Raw genomic sequence first — 21,610 nt, 5'->3', positions numbered from 1 at the left:
TTCACTGGAAGGCAGGAGATGAACGTGCTCCTTGTTGACTCAGCTCAAACTTTTTGGAGGTGGGCAGTGAGGCTGGGAAACCCTCTCCGTCCGTGGCCTGTTATCCTGCGTATCCTGGGCGCCTGGGTCCCCAGCCCCCCGCAGCGGGGCCGGCTGAAGCCTGCGTCTCACACCCAGCACCTGCTCCGGGAGGTATGTGCTGACTGCCCAGCTCCCAGGCACAAACTATTTTTGGCTGCAGTGACTGTTCACTATAGTCATGAAAACAGAAACTCCTCTCCCTGCCTCGTCCTTCCCTGGGACGCCGCACCAGGGGCCGGGGCTGCCAGGGACCCCGGGCTCCGGCCCCTCATCATGCATCGCCTGTGGAGATGGGTGAAGGCCAAGGTTGCAAAACGGGGTGCGGGGACCCCACCGCCCGTGGTGCTGAAAGAAGCGCGGGACCTCAACCAGCCCCTGCTGGAGGGCTGCGAGGTAGGCGCCAGGGTCTCAGATCAGGTGGCCTTTCCGTGAGCCCCCCAGAATAGGTACCCTTGGCTGGGCTCTGAGGCCCTGCTTTGGTCTGGAGAAATCTGCATGTTGGGGTCGCATGTGACTTTCATTTCATTATTTCATTACCTGTCTTTCTTGCCATGGTGAAGTGGCTGGGGAACTGTCAGAATATTCCAGAAATAGATCTTTCCTATCCTTCTAGGGAACTTTTTCTGGCCCGTTTGTGCTTTTGGTTTGAACAGGACACACACTTGTTTTGAGCCTGCTCCTTCTGCAGGGAGCTTAAGAACCTGGAGTTACATGGGCAGACCCAGCTGCCTCTCAGGGCTTCTGGTCACCTAGGCCAGGGAGGCCAGACTGTCTAGGGGCCGGGAGCGCTAGCTTGGGAGTTCCCCGGACCAGGGTCCACCGGAGGCTCCGTCACTCGCTTGCTTTCTTAAGTGAGTAACTTAATCTCTGAACCTCACTTTCCTTAGCTACCAGGCAGTTGGGCCCAGACCACTTCATGAGTGGCAGTAGGCCCAGGAGTTGTTATTTTTATGATTAGACTGGTTGTGAAAAGAGGAAGCATATGAAGGGGCTGAGTAAGAACCAGTGTGCCACAGCCCTGGGTGGATCTCAGGCCTCATCTCAGAACCTGGGCGTTTGGGTGTAGCTGGTGATGTGGGATTTGGTTCTTCTTTTCGAAAAGAAGAAAAGTGTGCACTGTCACCAATGTGGGCATGGCTAGGGGTGGGCATGAACATGGAGTTGAGGATTTCAGCCCACCTGCCATCTTTTGAGCCACCGAGACATCAGGGACCTCCAGGCTTCGGGTGAGGCCGTGAGCTCAGAACCCCATTGCTTCTGGGTGCCAGAGGGCTCTGGGCGCATGAGGCGAGCACACGGCTTGATAGGGCTCAGGCCTGTACCTTCTGTGATGATTCTCAGGGCAGACCTCGGGGGAGCCTGTCCTCAGCTCACCTCTTAGAGCAGCTCAGAAAACCTGGCGGGAATGGACCTTTACATCTGGGTGAGGAGTGCCCGCCATGGAAACAGTGCGCTCTCCCAGGGGGTGGTGTGTCCACGTGTTGGTCACTGGCAGGACCTGGTCCTGGTGGTGTTGTTCTGGGTAACCCAGGCAGGTCCCCTTCCCTCTCTGGGCCTCAGTTTTCCTCCTCTGTAAAATGAGTGTTGGACTAGATCATCTCTAAGGTCTCTTCAAACTCTGCCTTTGATCTTGGCCCCATGAATATCCATTGGCCCCTTTCGTGCCCTCAGACCCTAGTGACTCTGGCCATGGCCTCCTTGGCTTGAGTCGTGGGCTCACTTGGGCTCCATTGCTGCTGTTTGTGGGGCAAGAGTTGTTTACAGGGTTTCTGGAAAACTACAGAGAGTGGCTGCGTACCTCCAGGATCTCCCGAGAGATCTCGGTCTCCTGGCTGGACACCCGTGGGGCAGCTCGGAAACAATGGGGCGCCTATGCTCAGACAGAGCAGCCTGGTTCTCAGGTCTCCAGCTCTGAGCTCACTTGCTGCAGCCCGGTTCATCCCCTGCCTGGAGAGACAGACAACCCCAAAGGACAGACCGCATGCTGAGTTCTAGGACCTGCCCCTCTGCTGGAGGGGTCTGTGATTTGTCTCCTGGCCCTGCCGGGGGGCCCTCCAGACTCCAAACTTGGGGCCGGGCGTGTGCCAGGGCCCTGAGTGAGGTTGCTGTGCCCTGAGGCCCAGATGGCAGTCTGGCGCTCTGGGGTGCAGGGGACCTGCCTGGCTGAACTCAGCTGTCACCCTGCGGACGTGGAGGAGGCAGAAGTAGGAGATGGTGCAGACTTGTCTGGGAACCCTCTCTTTAGTGGTGTGTCTGAACAGGGGAGAATTGAAATGGGGAGAAGGTAGGGACCAGCAAGCAGTACAGACGGCTGTGGATGTGGCCCTGCCCGAGAGCCCCGGTTATTTCTGGGGGCCCCTTTACCCTCAGGAGAGCTGGGGTTCCCCAGGGGGAGAGACACTGCAAACCAGCCACTGTTCCTTGCACCCTCTGCGTAGGATAAGCAGGCATCCCAGTTTGCCAGGGCCAGTCCCAGTTTCGAGCTGTTGGCCTGGGGCAGTTACTCCCAGTCCCCCTCCGTCTCAGAGACGTCACATGCTCACCCTCCCTCTGCAGCCCTGCCTCCTCGCCCAGCTGCCAGCCTGGCTTGGTCCCCACTGCCACCCTGCCTGTCCTCCTCTCACCTGCTGCGTCAAAAAGGGACGCCAGGGAGCGCCTGCAGGTCTGGGAGGCTCTGGCCCCTCCACACTGGCCTTCTTGTGCAGGGAGGGGCTGGCCCACTTACTGGTTCCCCAGAAGCTAAATGTCCCCCGAAGGATAGCTCTTAGGCTGCTGGCAGACCCTCCCCCGACCCACCCTGCCCCCAGTCTTCCTTTTGAACGTTGTCTGTTTTAGAGTATTCCATTTCTGTCTGGGGTTTTACAGGGGAGCCTAGTGGACAGTAGTGGGTTTTTTCCCACAGTCAGCAGACATCCTGGGTGTAGCGAGCACTCCCCTGGAGAAGCCCACCCAGCTCCTGGGTCCTTTCTGGGAGTAGCACATGTTGGGGGGAAGCACGCAGCCCCCGAAGCTGGGGTGTGTGTGTGTGTGTTTCTCTGCTGCTGGACTTGCCTGGCTGTTGTTTCAGACACCATCCAGGAGAAGCATTGTGGAAATGTGTGTTGATGACACACAGGCAACAAAATGCAGGCTTCCTAGGTGGCAGACGGGGGCCTGCCTGGAAGCCTCTCCTCTGTGTCCCCCTTCTGCTGATTGTGTGCTGGGGGTGGGATGGGGAAAAGACAGGTCAGCACAGGTAGAGGCAGGAAGGAAGAAGTAGTGAGGCCCAGGGCCACCAGGAGATGGAGCCCAACATAGTTGATGTGTGTTTGTTGAGTGGCTGAATGATCCACTAGATCAGGCCAAACTATGGTTCATGGGCCAAATTCAGCCCACCACTGTTTTTTATATAGCCTTGCGAACTAAGAACGGATTTCGCATTTTTAACTGGTATGGAAAAGAAAGAAAATATTTCATGACTCGTGAAAATTATATGAAATTCGAGTTTGTGCCCATACTTGAAGTTTTTTTGGAACACAGCCCACACCTATTTGTTTACATATCATCTGTGGCTGTTTCAGTGCTACGATGGCAGAGGTGAGTGGTTGTGTCAGAGAACACATGGCCTGCAGAGCTGGAAATATTCACTCTTTGGCCTATCCAGAAGAAGTTTGCCAATTCCTGCACAGACACCTCAGGGTTATAGGATGAAGAGTGGGGCATGGGGGGCAGCCACAGGACAGGCTTCCAGAAGGGCCGGGCCAGCCCGCTGGGGTCATGGTGGTGGCTGTGGTGACAGCAGATGCTGCCAGAAGCTGGAGATCTCGTCCCAGTGGAGATGGAAAGCGCCCATTCCTCCAGAGGGCAGGAGGGGAACTGAGGGGGAGCCGGGCAGGCTGGCCGAGGGGACTGAAAGAGAATGTGGAGAGAAGACGCCCTGGGAGGCCTCCTGCTTTTGACCCCACAGCCGAGCTCACCCAGCTGGGCACTGGGGTAGGGCACTGGGTGGAGCCAGCAGAGCAGATGTGACCTGTCACGCCAGGTAGACTCTGTCCTGGGAAAAAGAGCTCACTTTAGAGAGCGAAGAAGTGGGCATCGGCTCAGGCAGGGCCGGCTGGCTGGCTGGGGATAGGTTGAGATGGCCATGCCTCAGCCTCACCAGTCGGGCTGTGTGGCCTTGAGCAAGTTACCTACCCTCTCTGAGCCTTGTCACCCATCTCAGGATGTTATGAGGATTGCATGTGCTGACCTCTTGTTCATCTAACAGAGAGCTAGCACTCAGGAGGTTGTGTGATAAATGCTCATCACTGCCTTTTCTTGACCCCCTCCTCGTCTCCTCCCCTTGGACCTGTATCCCTCCACCTCCAATGTCCCCGCCCCATCTTTCTGATGCTTTCAAGCCCAGACATACCAATGCATTGGCCAGAGACAGCCACTCCCTGAAGATTCCAGCCTGGCCCTCACTCTGTGAGGCCCACCCTGCTTTGTAGGAGGGAGGGAGGCGCCGGTGTACAGGAGGGGACATCTGGAAGCTGGGGCTAGGCTGGGGTTGAGTTGAAGGAGTGCAGGTCTCATGAGAGGACAGGCAGGAGGTCAAGCCCCAGGGCGTGGCTCTGCCCTCTGAACTGGGCATTCTCAGGCCCCTTCTGCCCTGGGCTACTCTGCCCCACAGCCTATCTGCCCTCATGGCGTGCCCTACCCCAGAAATTGATTCAATTGGTCCAAGGTGGGGCCCGGGCAGCAGGATCCTTTTTTAAAGCCCCCTGGGTAATTCCAGGGTGCCGCCAGGGTTAAGAGCCACTGATCTGGTCTAGCCAGACCCACGCATTTTATAAATGATGAAACCAAAGCCCATAGAGGGGTAGGGACTGGCCCAAGATCAAGGTGGTTCCAAGGACCAAATCTGACCCTTCCTTCGCTGGGCTGGCCGGCTGGGAGGTGGGGGAGAGAAGCCCTCCGAGAAGCAGCTGACTTCTCCCAGGAGGGGCTTGTTCTCGTTTCCCAGGGCTGGGAGAATGAAGAGGCTCAGCCTGGAGCTGGTCCACAGACAAAGCCAGCATCCCCAAGCTGTCCGCTGATCTCCACGGAAACCCAGGAGACCCAGACCCTCACTGCCTCAGCCCCTCCTGTGCTCTCAGAACATCCAACTGTTATTATCCAGGTGTCGGCCCCTGTAGGTGGGGAGAAGGCCGCAAGGGACATTGTCAGGTGCCCCCTTGCCCACTGGAGGCATGCGGGCTCCCAGCCCAGACTGACATGGACACCCCCTTGCTTGTCCCTCTCGCTCCCCAGTTCTGTCCGTCCTTCCCCCGACCCCCGCCTCAGCCCTGGCCTTTGAGGCGTGTCCAGGGTCCTACCTCACCACCCACAGGGTTCTGGGAATCTACCTCTGGCCTCTCTGGTGTGACCAGTTCCCGAGGGAGCCTCTGTGGTGAAGGTTCCTGGCCCTTTAATGAACCTCCAGCCAGGAAAGCTGGGGGATGCCTCTGCCCACACCCCAGAAACCAGGTTCTACAAATGGACCTTGAGTGCAAGCAGCACTGACTGCGGCCATGACTCACTTTACTGGCCCATCCCATGCTCGAGGACTAGAAAGCTAGGCAGAAACACAAAACACGGGTTTGCTTCTTGGTCTTCCTTCATCCCTGGCCTTTGTCTGAATTCTGCCTTGAGCTGCCACGGATTCTTGTATGTGACCCACACCCAGCGTTGAAGCCCCTGGCATTGCCACAGTCCACGTGACTGACCACGGCGAGTGTGGACGGCTCTCAGTGTCAGCCCGCACAGGTTTCTAAGTATAGACCCCAGGCAGCCCCATGGCTGCTGGTAAGTCCCAGGATACCATTTGATACCCAGCCTGGCCTGTGACACCAGCCGCTGTCAGCTGCTGAGGGGCCGGGGCTGAGGTGTTTGGCCCAGCCCATCCCTGCCTTCTGCTATAGAGAACAGAACCAGCAGCTTAAGGATCACAGACCAAGAGCGGCCTCCGTGCTCAACGGACCCTGCTCTCTAATCTTTAGCAGAAAGAATAACTTAATGTCACCTACTGGAGAACATAAATCGTGGCCTGAGGGAAGGGGCAGTGTCAGGGAGCCCGTGTTCCCTGCAGCTCTTGCTCTGTCCCGTGTTCTCGCTGCCCGACTTCCATGCTCACGTGTCAACCCGAGACTTGTTGGAGCCAGGACTTGGCATCTCCCACTGTGGGCTGGGCAGTCCTGTCTTCCCTTCTTGGTTCTAGTTCATATCTTCTTTAGACAGAAGCTGGGGTGGGGCGGGCAGTAATTCTCAAAGCAGTGTGGACTCTTGGCCTTCATCCCTTCTCCAGAACTCCAGGGTGTGAGCCTTTGGCTCTGAGATGGCCTGGCATCTTCCATGTGCCTCCAGGCAGGTGGGAGGCCCTCCTGGGCCCTTGGGGCCTCTCAGACCCGAGAGAGTTTCTGAGCGGCTTCACCTACCAGGTCATCTGCTGGCCTGTGAGGTCACCTTCAGCAGGTGATTCCCTAATTTGCTTTCAGTTTAGAGATTAACCAGAAAAGTTGTACATAAATTACTCTGGTCTGAAGTAATTTCCTAACTCAGACTTGGCTGTGCCTCTCGCTGTGGGTGGGTGAATCACATCCCCGTGTGAGGTTTGGGGGTGCTGAGTTGCTTAGGGGCGTTGCTTGAGTCACGATAGGAGGAGGTACCAGGGCCACTCCAGGGGTGGCACAGCCACTAACCCAGCCTACCTGTTGTCCAGCTGGAGGCCCAGGTGAGGGCTGGGGGATGCGTTTTCTTCATATACTGGTTCCAGCATGCCAGCCTCCTGCACGGTCCCCTCTTGATTGAATTAACTTTGGGTCCAAAGTCACTTGTAGTAGTTGGAAGGCTGGGCACTTCATTACCGTGGTGGGGTCCCAGAGCCAGGGTAGGCGCCTCTCTGAGGAGGCCTGGCCGCCCAGTGACATGTTCCTAGGTTGCCTGCTGCCGGGCCACTGTCCCTCCCCGTTTACCTACAGGAATAAAGCTGTAGAAGACGCCACAGATCAGACAGTCCTTCGGAAGACATCAGATTCCTCATACCGGGGCTCTGTGCCGGGGCCTGGGGACGCCGTGTAACCCGTGGATGTGAATGTTTGATCTGCACAGATTTGCGTTAGCTGCCGCCATGTAACAATCAGCCATTTTAAAAATAAAAACTCAGATATCTTTCTAAGAAGAAGATCTGGCGCCTCTCCCACAGCCTCCCCTCACAGCCCAGTGCTGAGTGAAGGCAGAGGGCGGGTTTCCGATTAGCATCGCCCTTGCTGCTGTTGGATTGCTTGATGTCCAGTAAAGAGGCAAGAGAAGTGTTTCTAGTCCTTGTGTCTCCATCAAAATGTAGATCAAGGGGGCCACATCCCCACTGGGCTCATTTCCTCCCTGAGGGAGCCTGGCCCTGAGGCCGTGCGTTTGAGAACATTACTCTGCCAGCTAACCTGCTGTCTGGTGGAGAGCTTCACTGACTGCAGCTCTTAGGTAGAATGGGGTGGTCCCTCCCTCCAGTTCAGTGCTCCAGCCCTGCTGGGAGGAGGGATTAGAGAAGAAACAGTCAGAAATAATGGCGACAATGGTGTGCTGAGCACTCTCATTTCATGCATGTGTGTGCGTAGTTCCCTCCTCAGGGAGCGATGCTTGTCCTGGGAGAGGCTGGGGCAGCTCCAGTTTCAGTGGGACCCTGGATTGGCTCTTTTGTCCCCATACCCCTTCTGCCCCCTGATTTTGCCTTGCTAACCCCTGGTTTGAATTGGAGCATAAAGAGGGGGAAAAGGAGACGAGGAGAGGAGCCCCTGCTGCCGTATTCCCATGGAGTGGACTCGTCTCTGAAGCCTCAGGGCAGTGAGAGTCACTGCTAATTTGAAGGTAGAAGGGAATACTTTTTTCATGCATCTTTTTAAAGGAATAGATTTGAATGTACTCTCTCTTTTTTAAAGGATTACTTCACTTGCTGAAGAACAAAGAATTTTCATTTTACAGTGGTTTTCTTTCTTTCAGAAAGTAGGAAGAAATTAATTCCTTTAAGGTAGCTGCTGCGTCCCAAGGCTTTGCCAGGTTAACAGGCGACTGCGGAGAATGACTGGAGGAACTTTGGGGTCTGGCACTCCTGGGTTTCAGTTCTGACCTGGCCCCTTACGAAGTTGCCCTGTGTGACGTCTCTGAGCCTCAGGAAAGTGGGCTTCCAGCATCTCCTTGCTGAATTGCTTTGAGTGGAGATAGTATACAAGACGCTGGGTATATTGTTCTGGCCAATGGTTTGTAATAATAATTGTAGTTATGGTGTTTGAGAAACTGAAACTTGGTGTGGGTGGGGAGGAGAGGAATATAAGGAAGGAAAAACAAAATCCCTATTTGCATGAGGGTTAGATTGGGGATTGGGTTTCTAGGCTTGTCCTGGTTGTGGTTGACATCCCCCCTCCCAACTCGAGCAGATACAGGAGTGTGCTCTTCCGCAGAACTGCTGAGTCATCAGCGTTGGGAAAATGCACGTGTGTGTGTGTGTGTGTGTGTGTGTGTGGAGAGAGTGCAGGCACTGAGGATACCGGGGAAAGGTGGAGGATGGTTTCGTGCAGTTGTGTAAAGGTCAATGTCACTTCCATTTGTTCTTGCCCTGACAATATTGCCACATTGCTTTTCATAGTAAAATAAGGGGGAAAGATGTCAAAATTGCATTTCGATGAAGAGTGTTGCTGAGGGCAACGAAGGAAGACGCGTTGATTGAACAACAGATCCTGCCCCAAGACCACTATCTAATCAGCCTCCCCTCTGTGCTGTTCTCATCTGCTGTTTCCTGTGACGCCCCAGTTTTATCATCTGGAGGGATTTCTGGCAACCAAGGGTTTATCCAACGGATGATGAGCTTCTTGTATTTTTACGTGTCTGTTTATTTCTAATTTTTGGTGTGAATCATTCTAAACAGTCATGAGATTCTTGTCCACAACCTTGGAGATTGAAGAACATTCAGACCAGACACAAAGATGCGGAAGGGAGGTCCACGGCCTGGCACCAGGGGCCACACACAGGCCTCTGCTGTGTTCCCGCACTCAGGCACCCCAAAGCCCCAGAAGCATCATCCTCGTGACTCACAGCCAGTGTCTTCATCAGGTTCAGTTTTGACACTCGAGGCTAAGATTTACAGCAGCACAGATTGACTGACAATATTACGCTTTTAAAATAGACACAGCTTCCCGAAATCAATAAAGATCAGCTTAGATTCTCAAGGACTGCGAGCTTTATATGAATCATTGGATGTGGGTTGTCTGGCCTTCCCTGATACAGAAAATCTGGGATATACAGAAAGGGGCCAAGGAAAAAGACAAAAGACCCCCATCTCCCTGCTGGTCTGGTAGCCCTTTGAGCTTTCTCTCTGCTTGGCCGTATCTTACTGCATTGCAATGACTTGTTTTCATGTCAGTCATCCCACAAGCCACCTGAGGCCAGGGCCGTGTCCCATTGTTCTGTGTCTGCTCCAGGCTTGGTATCGCAGGTGGCTCAAAGTACATACATAATCAGAGCTGGAGGGTGAAGCCTCTCCTTGATGAGAGGAAAGAACACAAGCTTCAAAGTTGGTCAGGCCTTGGTTCAAATATTCGCTCTTTGTCTTAGTTTTCTGTTGCTGCTAACAAATTCCCGCAAACTTAGCGGCTTAAAACCTCCCCCATTTATGAGCTCACGGTGCTGCAGGAGGACGGCTGGATGGAGGAGGCCACGCGGGTGCGGCCAGCTTCCCTGCCTAGGGCCTCACCAGGCTGAAGTCCAGGGGTCAGCCGGGCAGGCCTTGTACGTGGAAGTTGGGGGGAGAAGCCACGTCCAAATGCATTCAGTTCCTGGTGGCTGTAGGTCTGAGGTTCCCTTCTCCTTGCTGGTCAGCCGGGGCCACCCTCTCTTCTAGAGGCCACCCGCGTTCCTGCTCTTGTGGCCACTCTGTCTTCAGAGGCCACATGGAAACCAAATTTTCATGCTTTGTGTCACTCACTTCTTGAAACCTGGGAAGGTTTTGACTGAGCATTAAGTAAGGCAAGGGAGTAAGTGCCTAGAGAGCACTGGGCAGGGTTCATTCTTTTCAATCCTTCTCTTATTAAGCCTATTTTATTTGAAATCTAATCTGATTCAGATACAGCAAAATTGTAAAGGGCCATCTTTATCTGAAGTACTTGTCATTCTAAAAAGTTGTCATGATTCATCATTTTTCTGTGCAGAGGAATAAAAAGAAACCAGAGGGGCAGCATGCCCTCATCAAAATTTTCGTGGTTTTTTTCTTCCTTCCCCGCCCCCAACCTCGAAGCTTTGGCATCTTCACTTCAGCTGCTGTCTCTGGGAGTGCTGGGGGTGGGGACGAGGGCCAGGCTCTGTGTTCTCAGACAAGTGGTGGCTTCTGCTCGGAGGCTGGCCGCCAGCAGCTGGCCCCTGCCACTCAGCAGGGAGGGCGGCCGGGCCGGGCAGGAGGAGGATGACGAGGGCACCAGGCCTGCCTGCTCACCCGGCTCTGCCTGTGCTGTGCCTCCCTAGGAGATCCTCGGCGAGCTCACGCTGGACGCCCTGCTGGACATGAATGAGGCCAAGGTGAAGGAGGCGCTGCGGCGCTGCGGGGCCAGCGCCAAGGACTGCGGCCGCCTGCAGTACGGCCTCGCCTGCCTGCGCAAGGGTAAGTCGGGCCTGCCCCCAGCTCCACTGCAAGCCCCATGGCTCTCTCTGCCTCCCCCAGCTCCCCACCACCACCAGCCTTCTCTTCCCAGGCCGGGCCTGGTTCCTCTGGGGCCAGGACCTTTGCTGAGTTGGATGGGAGGGTGGGGCACATGTGGGCCGGGGTTCCTGGGCCAGCTGGTGGCCGTTCAGAAAGCATGTGATGGGCCTGACCCAGGACAGCAGCTCTCCCTGAGACAGAGGGCTCGGATCCCCACTGATCTGGCCATCCGATCCATCAATCTCAGGGAAGCTTCAGCCATTGTTAGAAACCCCAGGCTGGTCTGCTGGGCGGGCCCTGCATGATTCCCCCTCTATGGGGCTGTGGGAACCCTCCAGCAGCTTTCTGCATTCCAGACCCCCTTCCCACTCCAGCTCAGCCCCAGCCCTCTCATGCTTTCCCCCCACCCCCATCGGCTGGCTGGGCTGTGTGCTCAGAAGGCACACGTTGATGTGAGCCTAGCCTAAGCCAAGCGAGAGTAGGGAAGTCTCAGCCAGGAGCATGTACATGGCCGCCCCAGGCAAAGTGTGGAACCCTGGCACTATGGTGAGTTCCTCAGGAATTACTTGCAGGCTTTCTAAATCTTACCTTGGAAACAGCCTCAAATGCTCTGACTTAATGCTCCCACTGCCACACATAAGGCTTTAAAATGAGCCTAATGAATGGGAATTAGCTCCATTTTTTAATTGTCTGAGCCACCTGTCTTATCTCTGCTGCCTGAGGCTGAGGGCAGGCACTGAGGTTTATATTCTGCTTGATTTTTTCCCCCAGAGATGATTGGGCTTAATTTCTTGCCTGGCCCCATTATACCAAGTTCTCCTCTGCATATAGAGCCCAGTATAGAAAGCATCACTCAGTTCAGAAAACCTCGACATGCCAGGCCTCTGGCAGGTGCGAGGGAGTAAACGTGACAGAGACGTGGCTAGCATTCCTGTCCCCACGTCTTATGCAGGAGGAGACTGAGCCCAGAGAGGGGAAGGGGATTAGCCAAAGACACACAGCGGTCAGTGGCAGAGCCGGCATTCAAGCCTCTGTCGTTCATGGTGGTCAGGTTGTTCCCACGTTGCAGAAGTTTAAAAGTACTTACCACCCAAGCTGGGATCCTGGGGTAACTTGTCAGCCCTCCCTCTTTATGCCTGGATTATAGAGAATTGTGGAGGAGCCAGATGTAGAGTGGTGGGGACCTGCTTGTATTAGGAAGGCTGCTGTCTGCCTGTCCTGGACGCAGAGATTATGAGATCACTAATTTATTAAGCACCTATTGTGTGCCAGGCACCTGATACACACATGGCTACATCGTTCTAAGAGGTGGGGCTGAGCTCCTTTTGTAGCTAAGGCATCTGAGCATCAGAGGCGTCGGGTGCGTTGTCTGACGTGCTACACCTGGCACGCAGCAGAGCTGGGCTTGAACTCAGGTTCCATCCTCAGAGGGTGCTTTTTCCACTATGCCCCGGGGGAGGACCCTGGGGAGAAGGTCTTTTCCAGTCTTTCTCTCTCATTTGCTCTCAGCATGTAGTGCCCCTCCAACCCCAAGAGGGTCTTACTACACCCTAGCTGAGGATGCCGGCAGACAGATGGGTCTGCCCAGGGATGGCCACACTTCAAGAGCACCTGCCGGGGACCAGGTGGGCACCAGCGATCGCCGTCTCTCAAGTCATGTGGTCCCAGTCTTCGCTGCACCTGACAGGGCTTGAGGAGAGCAATCTAATTGTGATAAAGGTGGACTGTGGAACCAGACTGCCTGGGCCCAGCACTCTGCTTGGCCACTTAGAACCCATGGGACTTTGGCCAGTTACTTATTAACCTTGCTGTGCCTCAGTTTCCTTATTTGTAAAATGAAGGTAATAACTCATAGGGTCGTTGCAAGGATTAAATGAGTTAAGGTCAAGAGCTTAGACCAGAGCCTGGCACATATTAGGGGCTCTTTTCAATATTAGGCCTGTGGGGTAATGGAAAATGTTGACATCATTTCCCTTGTGGTCTCTGGTCTTGAGAAAGGTGATGAAGAATGGTTCTCTGTGCCAGTGGCTGGTGAACAGGGGAAGATAAGCCTGCAGATACTTCCTGTCCTTCATCCATAGCAGGCATTGCTAATCAACCCCCAAGCTCTTCCTACTGAGTGACTCCAGAGTCATTCTCAAGCAGCCACTGCCACTTGACCGGTGTTGACATTGCAAGACTCATCTGCCGTCCCTGAGCTGGGCTCAAAGCAGTGGTGATTCAATGGGCAATTTGAAAAATTTGGAGCTTGTGGCAAATTGGTGGCAGACTTGCTCATAGATCCGTGGAAGTCATGTTTTCATCCTTTCAACAAGAATGTGTCTAGTGCCTCCTATAGGCCAGTATATGAGTTAAACTGTGAGTCTTGGCTGCAGTTCTAAAGGAGCAAGAGTGAGGAACACACCGGCTGACCCATGCTGCCAAGTTGATTTATGAGTAGAAAGTCACCATGCAGTGAAGGAGGAGGAAGGGCATTTGAGGAGGGGATGGAATGTACCAAGAAACTGGCTGTGTGGGCTAGGCTTGACCACCTCTGATGACAGAGAGCTCCTTCCTCCCAAGGCTGTGTTGTTGTAAGTTATTCAGAATTGACAGCCTTGTGGGAGGAGGCCCAGTGCTGTGGTTGAGATCGCGGGCTCAGCTCCCATCCCACCACTTACTTAACTGTCTGACCTTGGCGGTGTACGTGGCCCCTCTGAATTTCAGCAACCTCGCCGTGCTGGGAGGGTTGAGGGAGACAGGGTACAACGTACAAAGTAGAAGGGTTCCAGGGTGGAAGGGCGTTTTGTCTTGAGTCAAGATCTCCCTTCCTGTGCTTCCCGTCATCGATACATGTTAGGAGGCAGGTGTCTTCTTCCCCACGACAGGGTCTCTGTAGGTGGGGCCCTTTCTCCCTCTCCCTACCTGCTCAGTGTCTCCCCATCTCCTATAAGGTCAAACCTGAAGTCCTTAGTAAGACATTCAAGGCCCCTTCTGAGCTGGCCCCGGATAGGCTGAGCCTCCGGCTTCATCTCTTGCCTCTCCCTGGCTTGCCCTGACCTCTCAAGGCACTCGGAGCTCTTTGTAGTTACCGGAAGGTGCCCTGTGCTCCCTCACTTTGCATGTGCTGTTCCCTCTGCCGCATACATCTCCTCCACTCCTTCCCTAGCTAGCTCAGCCCAGGTGCCCCCTCCTCTGGGAAGCGCTGCCCCCCAGGCTATTCACAACCCTTCTCCTTCGTCCTCCTTGAGTCCCTGTGCGTCTGCGTGTCAGCGCGCAGCATGTGTGTTGAGTGTCTTTTGCCCTCTTTGAACCCACCAGGAGCAGTGGATGTGTCTTTTTTTTATGTCTTGACACCGGGCATCCGGCGTATGCTTGAATGCATGGACAGACCATGCTATTCAGTTGGAACCCCACAGAACTCAAGCAGTCTCGGGGCCTCAGGCAGACAGTCACCATGGGGGCCGCTGAAAGTCACTCACAGGCTCCTCTCAGAAGGAAGTGGCTGTTGATCCCTTTCTAGCTGGATCTCTTTTCTAGCAAATTCCCAGGGCAATTTGCTGTGGGAAGGTCGGTGCAGCCCCTTTTCCTGATGTTTGAGTTTTCTGGGAATGAACCCTATACACACCCGGGCTTCCCTTTCCTAACCTTAAAGATCAGTCACCACTTCCCTCTCTGAGGTCACATGCTTTGGGGGTGGGTTTTCTGGCTCACTCGCCACAGGCCTGCCAGCAGGAGCTCTGCACAAGCCATTCCCTCTCTGGGCCTCAATTTTCCCCCCTTAGTAAGTCGGGGGCAGCAGTATCTGCCCTGGTGCCGTCACGGGCAGCTAGATAATGTATATACACGAGGGGCCTTTATAAACCAGGTAAAGGCTGATAGTTGAAGCCTTCCACTAAGGAGATGTGCAACTTTGGACAAGATGTTTAACTTCTCTGGGCCCTGGTCACCTCACCTGTAAATCCTTCTAGCCACAACCATCTGTGACCCGACTTCTTGGCTCACAGGAGGGGAACACAAAGAGGACTCGGGCTGGAGTTCATCAGATGCCCGGCGGGAAAGTGGCTCAGGGCCTTCCGCGGACACCCTCTCGCCAGCCAGCCTGCCCTGGCCCCCGGGAAGTGCCCAGCTGGGCAGAATGGGCACCAGTGCCCAGGGCCCGCGCTCCGTCTCCGTTTCAGCTCTGCCCACCTCGGACTCCCCAACCCCTGGCCCTAGCGAGGGCCTTTCGGACACCTGTATCCCCCTGCACACCAGCGGCCGGCTGACTCCCCGTGCCCTGCATAGCTTCATCACCCCCCCGACCACGCCCCAGCTTCGCCGGCACACCAAGCTGAAGCCGCCGAGGACGCCGCCCCCACCCAGCCGGAAGGTCTTCCAGCTGCTGCCCAGCTTCCCCACACTCACCCGGAGCAAGTCCCATGAGTCTCAGCTGGGGAACCGCATTGACGAGGTCTCCCCGATGAGGTGAGTGTTCCTGCCAGGCAGGGGCTGAGTTTGCTGTCTACTGACAGTTTTGACTGAGGTGCCCCCCACCGTCTCTCAGTCCGCTCCCCAGACTACCTTAACAGTTTGGGCTGAATCCTACTAGATTTTTCTGTGTACACACACACACACACACACACACACACACACACACAAAATGATACCATGTATCAGTCAGGGTTATGCCGCAGTAACAAATAACCCCCAGATCTCTGGGTCTTAAAACAACAGAGATTCATTTCTGGCTCCTGCTCCCTGTGCATCCTGGGTCAGCCTCATTCCAGCTCCTAGGCTGATGCAACACCCGCTGTCTGGAACGTTGTCTGGAACATTCCACTATGGCGGAGGAAGTAAAGAATTTTAGATGTTAACACACTAGCAATTAAATGCTCTTTCCTGAAAGTTCATGGCCCTTCCCAAACAAAGGAACCAAGAAATGTAATTCTCCACGTGCCCAGAGGGGAGAACTGGAGTATCTGGCTGAAACCTCTCAAGATTCTCAAATACCATGTACTCTAGTCTATAACCTGTTTTTTTCACTTACCTTGATATCTCTGAGAAATTCATGTCAGTGCATCTTGAACTACCTCTTAATTTTTAAAATTTTTTTTGTCTATATATTTTAAATAGGTAATAACAGTCAAATGGTCCAGATGCACTTGTGGTTCGTCTTTGTGGGGGGGTGTGGTGCAGAGTTACCCCTGCCATTTTTCCTCATCACCAAGATCCCTTTTCAGGAGCCAACTGGGTTATCACTTTTGTATATATCTATAATTATTCAGACTACCTCATCTTTTTTTTTTAACTTTCTCATATCACTGCATTGTATAGTTTAACTAACTCCTCCCCTCCTGATGGACATTTAGGTCATTGTCATTTTTGCGTTACAGAGATTGCCCTTGTCAGTGTACCCCTGTGGGCAGGGCCGAGGGGAAGGAGGGAGTTTTCTTCGGGTACCTCTTACCTTCTTGTACATCTGAGGGTTGGGGCCCCTGGCTCTCTCCTGACATGGCCCCCCTTTTCTGGTCTTGGGTGGGCTTGTTCCCCTTGTCCCAGTGCAGACTATTGTGGTTCCCTTATGGGATGAACCCTGGACCTCTCTGGTGGTTTTGAGTATGTCACCCAAGGACAGAAATCCATGCCGTGACCTACCCTGTCACTCCCGATCAGGCTGTCCTGCTGGGGCCTGGATCGCCCAGAAGGAACTATAGGCTTCCACCCCCTCGGGATCCTGGTCTCCCAGAGAACACAGTGGTAACTACCACATGGACTCATGGACATGGGTCAGTCAGAGGGCAGCTCAGCAGGCAAAATCTAGTGTCTCTCTCCTTTTCTCCTGCAAAGAGCGTTAGGAGGGCTCTGGTCCCATTCCTGGCTCTGGGCAGAGAACGAGCCTCAGGCAAATGACATACTTGCCCAGACCCCACAGCTGCTGAGCTGGGCCTCGGACCCTGGGATTCTGAGTCAGGTCCCCACAGAGGCACCGGAACTAGCACTGACGTGGGCAGTCAGCCCCCTCGCTGCCCTTGGTGAGCCCTGGGGGCAGGCTGAGTTGGCCGGGTCTTCCCCAGCTCTCTTGGTCCCTGGTGCAGTGGCCCCCCTGGGGGGGCGTTCTCCCTGCCTGGTCCTGCCTGGGGGCTACCCTCCTGCTCTCACCACTGTTTTCCCTGCCCCCCAGCCCGAGCCACTTCCTCTCTGGCAGACACACCCCTCCTCTCGGGGCTCCAGGCAGGGCTCCCCCCTTTACAGGCACATGACCTTGGGGACTGAGCCTCTGTGTCCTCAGCTGTGAGATGGTGTGAACTCTCATTACCATGCAGGGTGGCTGGTGAGGCTTAGATAAGCTGATATAGTAAAATGCACAGCACAGCTGTAGCTAGGGGGCCCAGGGAGGCCACTCCCCATTGAGGAAATGTCCCCACAGTCACTCAGCCAGCCTGAGCATCTTGCTTGCCCTCCCAAGGGGTGATGTTCTGGGGAACACGCCGAGCCCACGTGGTGACATAATCCCCTTCTCTCTTTTTTGTCTCCTCCAGGTTTGGTAAGACTGATTCGTTTCGTCCCCTCTGCCACCCGGGAGTCATGTTTGTGTTGCTGTCCCCATCGGGGGAGGATTTCTTTAACCCTCTCTTGGTTCACTCTGCTTCCCCCTAGTCCAGAAGCAGAGGCGCTGGGCAGCACCTCAGGAGACAGCTCTAGGACGGGTGGCCGTAGGATGACAAGGTGGCCTTAGGATGATGAGGTGGCTTTAGGATGGCGAAGTGGCCTTAGGATGACAAGGTGCCTCAGCCCAGCTGCAGCTGCTTTTTGTGAAGCAGAGTCCTTTGACCTTGCTGCAGTCCGTGGGCAGCCCCTGTGATGGGCCTTGTCTGCACTTTGCCGTCTGCACAGGTGACCTCTGTGGCAGGGAGTGTTCACCTGCTGGGCTCCTGGTGGGGAGGCGCCATGTGTCTGGTGTAGGTGGGCCTTCACCATCTGCAGGACCCAGCTGACGTCTCGGGACGCCTATCCAGGAGAGGGACATTCCTGGAGGCAGGAATGTGGCTCAGCTTGGACGAGGCCCTGAGAGACTGGAGGGTGTGGATGCCCCCTTGGGAGGAGAGGAGAAAGCCCAGGCAGCCACCGACCCCCTTGTCCACCTCTCCACCTCCGTGTTGGGGGCAGCTTCTTGCACATGGCTGTGCTGTGGGGCTTCTCTCTCCTGAGTCAAAGCAGAGGGAAACAGCCGTGCCTCTGTGCTCTGCCTCAGTGGACACGCAGAGGTGTCTGGGTTTTGCCTGAGCAAAATAGTTTTTCTTTTTTTTTTTTAACTATCCTGAGCTGGCCAAGCAGAGTGATGGGGCTGTCAGCAGGGTCTCAGAGATGAGGAGGGGGATAGCAGGCAGTGAATGAAGCTGGCTACAGGGCCACCGGGAGGCGTAGGGTGAGGAAGGAGTGAGGCTGCACTTCCTCTCCCCAGGGCACGGGCAGAAACTCCCAGGGCCCTTCCAGAGCCGAGAGGAGAATCCAGCATCTGCATCCGTAGGCCAGCCTGGCCCTGTCCTCCTGGTTGCTGTAGTAAAGCAGGGACCGTGGCAGTGAGGCTGCTTCCCCAGCTTGCTGGGAAGGCAGGATGAGGCCTTTCAGCCAGTATTTCATCTAGATCAGGGACAGCTGATGCCTGGCACGTGTCCCGTCTCACCTCCCTCCTAGCCCATGCCTGTGGCAGACATTACAAATCAATCATAGGTTGCGTTCAGAGACAGATGGTTGAAATCTCATTTTCCCACAGTCTGTTGCTCTTAGGCTGGCAGCCTAACCCCTTTTAGACCCAGGTGCTTTGATGGCCTTGGCCACTGGCTAGAGTGGAGTTGGCCCCACGAGACTGGGACCAGTCAGCTCCATGGTCGATGTGCCAGAGAGAGAGCGAGCTGCAGGTGGTGTGATTGTGGGTTCCCCCATCATCAGGGGCAGCAAAGGGCCTTTTGGTCCTGAGCACACTCCCCTCGATGTGGGAGGAGGAGTCGGTGCCTCCAACATGACCTTCTCCTTGTGGTTGGGAATGTGGTATTTGGCCTTAAGGGAGCCAGCCCTTAATGAGCACCAGCTGTGTGCCAGGCCAGCATGGGGTGAGGGGGGTGGGGGAGGTGCAGTGGCCTCTGCTGACCCAGAGGACACTAGATTGGCCATTGTGCTTCTAACCTCCGGGTCACAGGTCTCTTTGATAATTGATTAAAAGTCTAGACCGTCTTTCTAGGGAAAAGGCCACCACATTCTGCTTCCCAGTCCAGAGGATTCCTAGACCCCCCTGAGGCCCATCCATGGGCTCCACTGAGAGCCCCTGCACCAGGAGGAGATGGGCAGAGGGGGATGGGAGGAGGGGAGCAGTGGGGGACTTGGACCTGCGAGCTGCTGTGGATGGAGGCAGTGCTTCCAGCTGCTCCTCCACTGCCCAACCTGTAATGCCATCAACACTGCTGATGCCTGTCCTCATGGGGAAGCCGGGATTAGGAGAGGGCAGGCAGAAGGGGCATCTGAAAGCTCGTGGCCGGAGACGCAAAGGCTCAGACTGAGGGCCAGGTGGGCGTGGGAGCACGGTGCAGCGTCACGTTGTCCTCATCTCCCTACCCAGATCTGGCAGTGGTGGCTCTCAGAGCAAAATTCTCAAGGTGCTTCTGGCTGACCAGCCTCAAACCCTCCACCAAGGGTCAGACTACTTCTATCCACTTAACAAGAAGTGACCAGAACTCAGCCCTCGCAGGCTGGGGCCCTGTGGGTGCATCCGTGAGGGAGTGCACGAGGTCGGGGTGTGGAGACAGCTACCCTCTCCTCTGCTTTGCCGTCTGCCTCTCCAGCCTGCCTTCTGCCGAAGCGGGAAACCACACGGGGGCAGCAACTGAGCCGTCCACAGAGGCCAGCCGTACTGTTCGTTAGAGAAGCAGGCCAAGTGTGAGGGTGACTGCGCTGCCCCCTTGGTCTCGCCTGGCCTGTCCCTCTTTTGATAGATCAGGTTCAGGGGCATTTCTCTGCCTTGCGATAAGGTGCGCCCATCTAGGCTGTGCTCTCTGAAACAGGTCACAGGCATGAGGTGTCCCCAGCGGGGCTTCCTCAGCCTGCCCCCCCCCGGCCTCTTTCCCTGCAGATCTCCCACATGGATCGCCACAGATGGTACGAAGGGACATTGGGCTGCCGGTGACGCACAGGTAGGCCCCGCCGGGCTGGGGCCGGGAGGGGGCACAGAGCTGGGCTGGGACCTGCCTGTGCCGGAGCCCCACTGAGGGAGTCACTCTTCATCACAGTGGGGATCTGTCCTCTGCTTCTGGTCTGTCTGTCCATCACCTCTGTGGACACAGCCCTGTGCCCCTCTGGAGCAGCTTCTGGTGACTCTGGCATTCATGCATGTTAGGGAGGGCTGACTGGCGCCTATGACGTGGACAGTCCAGCGGGCCTGGCCTCAGTGCTCATGAGGCTGGGGTGTGATGCTGACCACAGGTCTGGGTGGCGTCTCGTCAGCCAGAGGACCACCAGGACACCTTGGGATGCCTGTGCTCTAACCGTCCCTGCTAAAGGCTGTTGGGAACATGACAGGGGATGCTTGCCAGGAACTTTGCAACTTGCCAGGGCTCTTCATTTCTGGGGAGTGTGAGCTGCACTCCAGACCAGAGGGGTTGAGTAATTTGCCTGAGGTCACACTGCCAGTAGGACAGTGCTGGAGCCCACCAGCTGGTGCCCGGGCACCCCTGTTTGGAACCTTGTCAGGGCTGCGATGCCTGTACCCCAGAGCCTGGGGGGAGAGTCCAGGGTACCACGGACAACCAGGTGAGGCCCTTTGAGTGAAGGTCCTGGACATACCCAAGATGCCAAGTGTGACCTTCCCAGGGCCATGAGAGAGCTGCTGAGAGCAGGACCTTTCAGAAAGTCAAGAACACCCCTCCGCCCCCATTAGATTATGCCTGTGGGCAGGACCCTCTCCAAGCCTCAGTTTCCCCTTCTGCAATGAGACTTCCAGTCCAGTCACGAGGATAACACAGGGTGATGTGCATCTGAGCCTTGCGTGTCCACCAGCGGGGGGTCCTTGCTGTTTAACCTCTGGCTCCAGCCCGACAGGGGCCGACGGGATCCGAGGGTTGCTCCGTTTCAGTCTTGTCTCGGCGGTGCTGGGTTTCACAGAGGATTCGAGGCCGTGCCCGTTTGCCCCCACGTGTTTGCCAGACTGCTGCTTCCTTCCACCGGTGACGGCTAGTTCCAGAGGCTGCCCTCCAAGCTGGGCAGCTCACCCCTCATGCCTGGCATTGCCAGGCTGCCCCACCCGCTGAGGTTCTGGGCTCAGGCAGGCGATGTCACAGTCACACCCTCTTGGTTTTTAAGCCCACGATCCAGGCCTCTTTCAACAAGAAGGTCTAAAGGTTTTTTGGTCTAGTTATAGGGGCAAAACTATCCCATGACACTTCCCTGGTCCGGAAGGGTGCCCCCATCCCTCATCCCTCAGCCGACCTCCCAGCACCTGCGCCTGCTCAGGCCCAGACCCGACCATCATCTCGGCCCATTTCTGGATTTCCTCGTGGAGGTCATCTCAGATACCTCTGAGCTGTCCCCCTTGTCCCAGTGTGGACATGAGAGCAGATTAAAGCCTGGGGGTGCAGGGAGAAGTGTGGGTCCCAGGGAGGCAGAATCGGAGCTCCTTAAAAGGCACCCAGCAAGGCGGACGCCTTTGTCCAAGCCCCCATCTTGGCTGGGTGGAGACAATAGCGTTCACGCACCTCCTCCAGGTGGCAGACACTACGCAGTCACACCTCACACGTGTGATCCTCCCCTAGTCGCTGTGAGGCGGGAGCACTGGCCCCACCTGCAGAGGCTCCTGGACACCCACAGCTAGTGGTCTGCAGGGCTCAGACCCCAAGTGATCTG

General features: G+C 55.6%; 1 protein-coding gene across 1 annotated transcript in view; it reads left to right on the top strand.

Moving 5' to 3' along the window:
* Nucleotides 1–21,610, top strand: part of KSR1 (kinase suppressor of ras 1) — a 146,241-nt gene that overhangs the window by 92,348 nt on the left and 32,283 nt on the right. The window contains 4 exon segments of the mRNA XM_046677675.1: nucleotides 10,585–10,720; nucleotides 14,746–15,205; nucleotides 17,260–17,264; nucleotides 19,845–19,905. Coding sequence (XP_046533631.1) covers nucleotides 10,585–10,720; nucleotides 14,746–15,205; nucleotides 17,260–17,264; nucleotides 19,845–19,905 — 662 coding nt within the window.

This window comes from Equus quagga, chromosome 11 (assembly GCF_021613505.1).
Source record: "Equus quagga isolate Etosha38 chromosome 11, UCLA_HA_Equagga_1.0, whole genome shotgun sequence".
Taxonomy (NCBI): Eukaryota; Metazoa; Chordata; class Mammalia; order Perissodactyla; family Equidae; genus Equus; species Equus quagga.
This window is presented reverse-complemented; position numbering and strand designations above follow the sequence as displayed.